Source organism: Psammomys obesus, unplaced genomic scaffold (genome assembly GCF_907164565.1).
Source record: "Psammomys obesus unplaced genomic scaffold, mPsaObe1.curated_primary_1811, whole genome shotgun sequence".
Lineage (NCBI taxonomy): Eukaryota > Metazoa > Chordata > Mammalia > Rodentia > Muridae > Psammomys > Psammomys obesus.
Genome location: NW_026589927.1, coordinates 1 through 5,240, shown reverse-complemented (window position 1 = coordinate 5,240; position 5,240 = coordinate 1). Strand labels below are relative to the sequence as shown.

At 48.1% G+C, this 5,240-nt stretch overlaps 1 protein-coding gene across 1 annotated transcript; it reads left to right on the top strand.

Annotated features, from left to right (window-relative positions):
- Nucleotides 1–4,698: 4,698 nt before the first annotated feature.
- LOC129675498 (sperm motility kinase-like) lies at nt 4,699–5,232 on the top strand (the record flags this gene model as incomplete). The annotated part of the gene is made up of 1 exon (XM_055605481.1): nt 4,699–5,232. A coding segment is annotated over exon 1 (534 nt), but the record flags the coding sequence as incomplete, so codon positions are not given.
- Nucleotides 5,233–5,240: the final 8 nt, after the last annotated feature.

Below are 5,240 nucleotides of genomic sequence, written 5' to 3'. Positions count from 1 at the left end.
GCCTCATGTAAGAACATGACTCCAATGAAAAGGGACCTTGGAGCCACCCTCAGCACCAGGTGAGTGCATTACTTCACTTCATTTTATTCACTTTTCCTTTGTAACTAATCTCTCCCTAGTGCTATAGTTTCCAGTCTGCCTGTCCTACCTGCCCCAAGATGGGTTCCCAGGTTGAGAACTGAGGCCTACAAGCAGCCGGATGGGAATTCTTTAGAAGGAGCCTCCTGCCATCCTTTGCAAGAGCCCTGCACCCACACACATGCCAAACCCATCACAGGTTACATTGCTTGAGTCCTCAGACCCAACTCAGGACAAAGCCTGGAAAACTCAGTCTTGGAGTGACTGCAGTGGCAGCTGTGCCCTCTCTTGACACCAGTTCTGCCCTAGTTACTCACCTCTTGCTTATCTATGCTTGTTCCTTCAAGGCGACCATTCACATTGGATCCCACACTCCCCACCACATGCCACACAGTGAGGGTGTGATAGGTGTCCTGACAAGTCTAACTAGAGACTCTTGGAGGAGCAACCCACTGTGTCCCTGTGTCATGGCAGCCTCAAGCCCCTACCTCATGTAGGTACCAGCTGGGCAGATCTTAAGGCTGCTTCCATTTCTTCAAGTCTCTGCCCTTTGCATATTCTTGCACAGTTAATCAGCGTTGCACAGCCTTTGGGGAGAGTTCTGGGAAGCGTTATCTTTCCATCCTAGTATCACAGTGGTAAGACTTCATCTCTTGTGTTCTTTCTCCCTAGACTGTGGCAACAAGTATCACATCGTGAGACACACAGAAGTCTGTGTGATTGACCATGTATGGTCCATCCATCCTGGCGCTTCCGTGAACTTGAATGTAGGACAAAGGTCCTTGAAGATAGCCTCTATCTTCAACAGCATGTGGTCAGCACAGAGCCTAGCCCAGACTGAATGAACATCCAAATCTGAAAATAAAGGGATAGATGGTCTCTGTCCCTAAGCCTTGTACAGCTCCTTAGGTCTCCTTGATCATAGTCCTGGCCCTTTAAGTGTGCGCAGGGATGCTAGGACCCTTGATCTCTGACAGCACACACACACACACACACCACACACACACACACACACACACACACACACACACACACACACACCACACAAGCCTTCTCAGGAGCGGGAGGAAACATCTAGGAGGGGCAGACGCACGGCCGGAGCCTGGAGCCTGGGCCTGGGTTTGGTCCCATCAAGTGTGGCAGCCATTGGTTGCTAGATTGAATGGTTTGAGAGTTGGTGAATCACAGCACTGGCCAGCTCCTCTAGGACAACCTGACCTGTTGACCCTCAGCAGATTGAGTTTCCCTCTAACACTGTTGGTTTTGTGGCAGTCGCCCTTATTTATTCATTTATTGGTTTCAGGCATGATTATGCTTACTGTTATATTCTTCATCTATCTCATGTTCATTTTGATTTTATTTCGCTATCACAGTATTTATATCAAGTACACAACATGAGCGATCGATCGCCCAGTGACATTTCCGTACACGAACATGGAGAGCTTTGAATGCATTCCCCTGATGACACTGCCTACTGCCCACCCCTTCCAAGCCCCTCACTGTTTCCCTTTTCTGTTCAGCACCTTACTTCCCAAGTACAAGTACGGGCCAAGTGCCGTGGACTCCTGTCCAGAGGACTGATGGGCACACGGGATGGTCTCTTAAGGAAGAACACCAATGTGTCTCTGGGCTCTAGCACAAAGGCTCCTCCTAGCTGGTTATCTCAGGATCTTCCTGGCAGGTCAAGCGGCATGAGTCCAACAAAGGGGCTAGAGACAAGAGTCACATCGGATCTTGTGATGGTAATTGTGGAACAGGGCAGCTGAAAAGGAATTTAAGGATAGAATAAGTGTAAGTCTAAAAGGAGCTTGTTCTTTGAGGAAGGACGGGACTTTCCTTGGTGAGACTTGCCATGCCCTGTCCCTCCAGCCTCCTCCTGTCCTTCTCGCTGCCTGCAGCTGTACGTTCATGGGTTATCTTCTGTCTTAGGAGGGCGATTATGGCAGCAAGCTAGGGTGTTACCAGGCACCGGAGGGGAGGGCAATAATGATTTTGAAGCATAGGGTCGAGCCTGTGCTCTTGAGTTCTGCTGGTCCTACAGCTCAAAGAACATATTCAGGAACAAAATCCGCCTAGTGCTGGAATGATCTGCCCGGCACTGCACAGACCCCAAGCCCCAAAATAAACACCTGTCTTTTTGTAGAAACAGGGGAGCGGGCAAGGGCAGTCAAGGGCAGTCTACCCAAATTTCCAAGTCTAGGCTTGGAAAAAACTCCTTCCTCCAACCTTAATCTTTTCATGTTTGGGGAAAGGCAGTGGGTAACAGAACCTTCATGGTCCAGCACCAAAGCCCTTCAGGTTCCTTTCTGTTTTGCCAAGGTGTTGGTGATGAGAGGGAGGGTCTATGTTCTAATGGCAATCAGATGTTAGATTCCAAAACTCTAATATCTGATTACAGAACTGGCCAGTTACGCTTTGGTGCCCGTTGCTGGACAGTACCTGTGTCTCCCTTTCATTGTGTGATGGTTTAGTTAACTAGACTTGCTATCCCGTGCTCAAGTGCGTGATGCACGTTTCTCTGAAGAGTGAACATCCTTGTGGACCTCCTGTATACTTCCACCCAGTTTCTCTGGTGTATGTGCTGTAGCTTGGGCGGGTGCTGTGAGGTCCACTTAATGTGTAAAACTGATGACTTTTGGTGGGAGGTGACAGCAGCTTAGCTTCAGGAGCATGGAAATGGCTGATCAGCCCTCCACCCTCAAGCGTTGTTGTCACACACACTTGTGGCTAGGCCCCGTGTCTAACAGCAACCATGAACTTATGAAGCATTGGGAACCCAGGTCATGCAGAAAACAAAAGCAGTCCTTCCTCATCTTCTCTTTGCTGTTGCTTTCGTATTGGTGAGGCAGGGTCTCCTGTAGCACAGGCTGGCCTCAGCATCCCTGTGTGGCCAAAGGGGACTTGAACTGATCCTCCTGCCTCCACTTTTCTAGCTTTTCCAACTGCCACGTGTTTATCCTTTATGAGACTTTCCTGACTTTCACCGCAACCTCTTGTCCAAGGTCCATCAGCTGACCCTTGAAGGACTCTCAGTAAGGGCACAGCTAGTTGTATCATGTCTAGATGTAGTGTGTGTGTGTGTGTGTGTGTGTGTGTGTGTGTGTGTGTCCTCCTTAAGGTTTGGGTGTCAAAAGTCTGTCCCACAAAGAATCAAGTGTTTGAACATTGTTCCAACCAGGTGGCACCCCGTGGGGCAAACGGTGGACCTTGGGCAGTGGGCCTAGCAGGAAGAGGTGGGTCTCTGGGCATCACTGGGGACAGACACTCGAGTGTAACCAGCTTCCTCAGGCCCCTACTGCCCCACCGCCCAAGACCAGCTTTCCTGTCCCTGAGGACAGAATGTGAGGGAACCCAGGGGAATGTGCCTAGGGATCATTGGTCCATTCCATGCTCTGCCATCACAAGGAGCCATTGTGACACCTATCCACTTAAGGCTCTGGCTGAGCCTGCTTCCTGTCTTGCAGAGCAGAAGCTCTTGGTTGGAGAGCAACTGGACTTCTGTGCCCCTGACAGACTATACTCGCATTTTAGAAGCTGTTTTGACCACCATATAGTAAGTTCCTTCTGTTCTCTAACCTACAATATTTTATTATGTTTGTTTAATAAACATAAACTCTCCTTCTATTCCCTCCCTCACACGCTCATACCATTCTCCACTCCTCCTGTCTTACAGAGCAGAAGTTCTTGTTGTTAGAGAGCAACTGGACTTCTGCACCCATGACAAGACCTACTTGGATATTTGAAGATTTTGAACCATCATATAGTAAGTTCCTTCTGTTTTCTCTCTGAGAACATTTTATTATGTTTATTTAATAAACAGAAACTCTCCTCCAATTCATGATAAGGACCCTCTTGGTTTTAAAGTAAAGATTTATTTGGGGATGGGGTAATCTGGAGAGGTGGCCCATCAGTTCAAGATCATGTACTCTTGGAACTAGGTTTGATGTGCAGCTCTTCTTGGGAGAGCCTAACTACCTGTAGCATTATATAGATAGACATTATCACCATGTAAGTGATGTGTCGTAGCAGTGAGTGCACTTGCGTGTGGGCGTGTGAACACGTGTATGGATGCCCTCAGAGGCCAGTGGTGTAGAATCTCCTCGAGTTGGGGTTGGAGCAATTGTGAGCCACCTGACCTGGATTCTAAGAACCAAATTTAGGTAGGTCCTCTGCAAAGCTAGTTGTACCTGGACTCAGGGGCTGGCTTCCCAGCCCGGACACCGCTGGGTTTGGAGGGTGTCTGTTGTTCTATATACTTCTCTTGCATCTAATTTTATTAGTGCCTGCTCTCTCACAGTACAGGTGAGCTCAGGGTTAGGGGATGACCATCCTTTCTTATCAGTGGCTTAGTTTCTAGAATCCTTTGGTTGGTTCTTCCAGTTTGCAGTTGATTCCTGTCAAACCAATCTGTCAATTTTGCTCTACACTGCTTTGGAACATACTTCATTCTTGTCTATCTAAGCATTTAAGTACCCAGTTAGGTGGTCTGAAATGTGTCTGACCTCTTCCTTCCTTCCTTTCCTAGTCTTTTGGATGTAGGAATTCATAGCTCTAAATACTCTCCTAGGGCCTGATTTTAACTCTGTCAACTTTCTCATTGAACTTTTTGGCTCTAGCCGTATGAAGGAGGAGGGCCTGACTCTGAAGCAGGGCATGGAGGCCTGCTCCTCTGTGGAGGACCCCTTCAACACCGATTATAGAATGATGATGACTCTGGGACACGGACATTTTTCTGAAGTTAAACTCGCCTTCCATGTGCCCACTGTGACCTGTGTGGCTGTAAAACTCCTTAGAAACAAGAAGAAGTACAATTCGATTTTTAATAGTGAAATCAGCGTCATGAAATCCATGAACCATCCAAATATAATCAAGCTGTTTCACGTGATCGAGAAGGAAGAGATCACCTACCTGGTGATGGAGCACGCCTCAGAGGGAGAGCTGCTGCGGCGCATCCTGGAACGGGGGTCTTTACCGGAGAGCGAGGCTGAAATGATATTTACTCAGGTGGTACACGCAGTGAATTACTGTCACGAAAATCAAGTTGTCCACAGAGATATAAAAGCCACGAATATTCTTATGGACTGCAGGGGGAACGCCAAGCTGATTGATTTTAGTCTCTCTGTCAAAGTAACTCCTGGGCAGAAACTGCGGGGTTTCTGCGG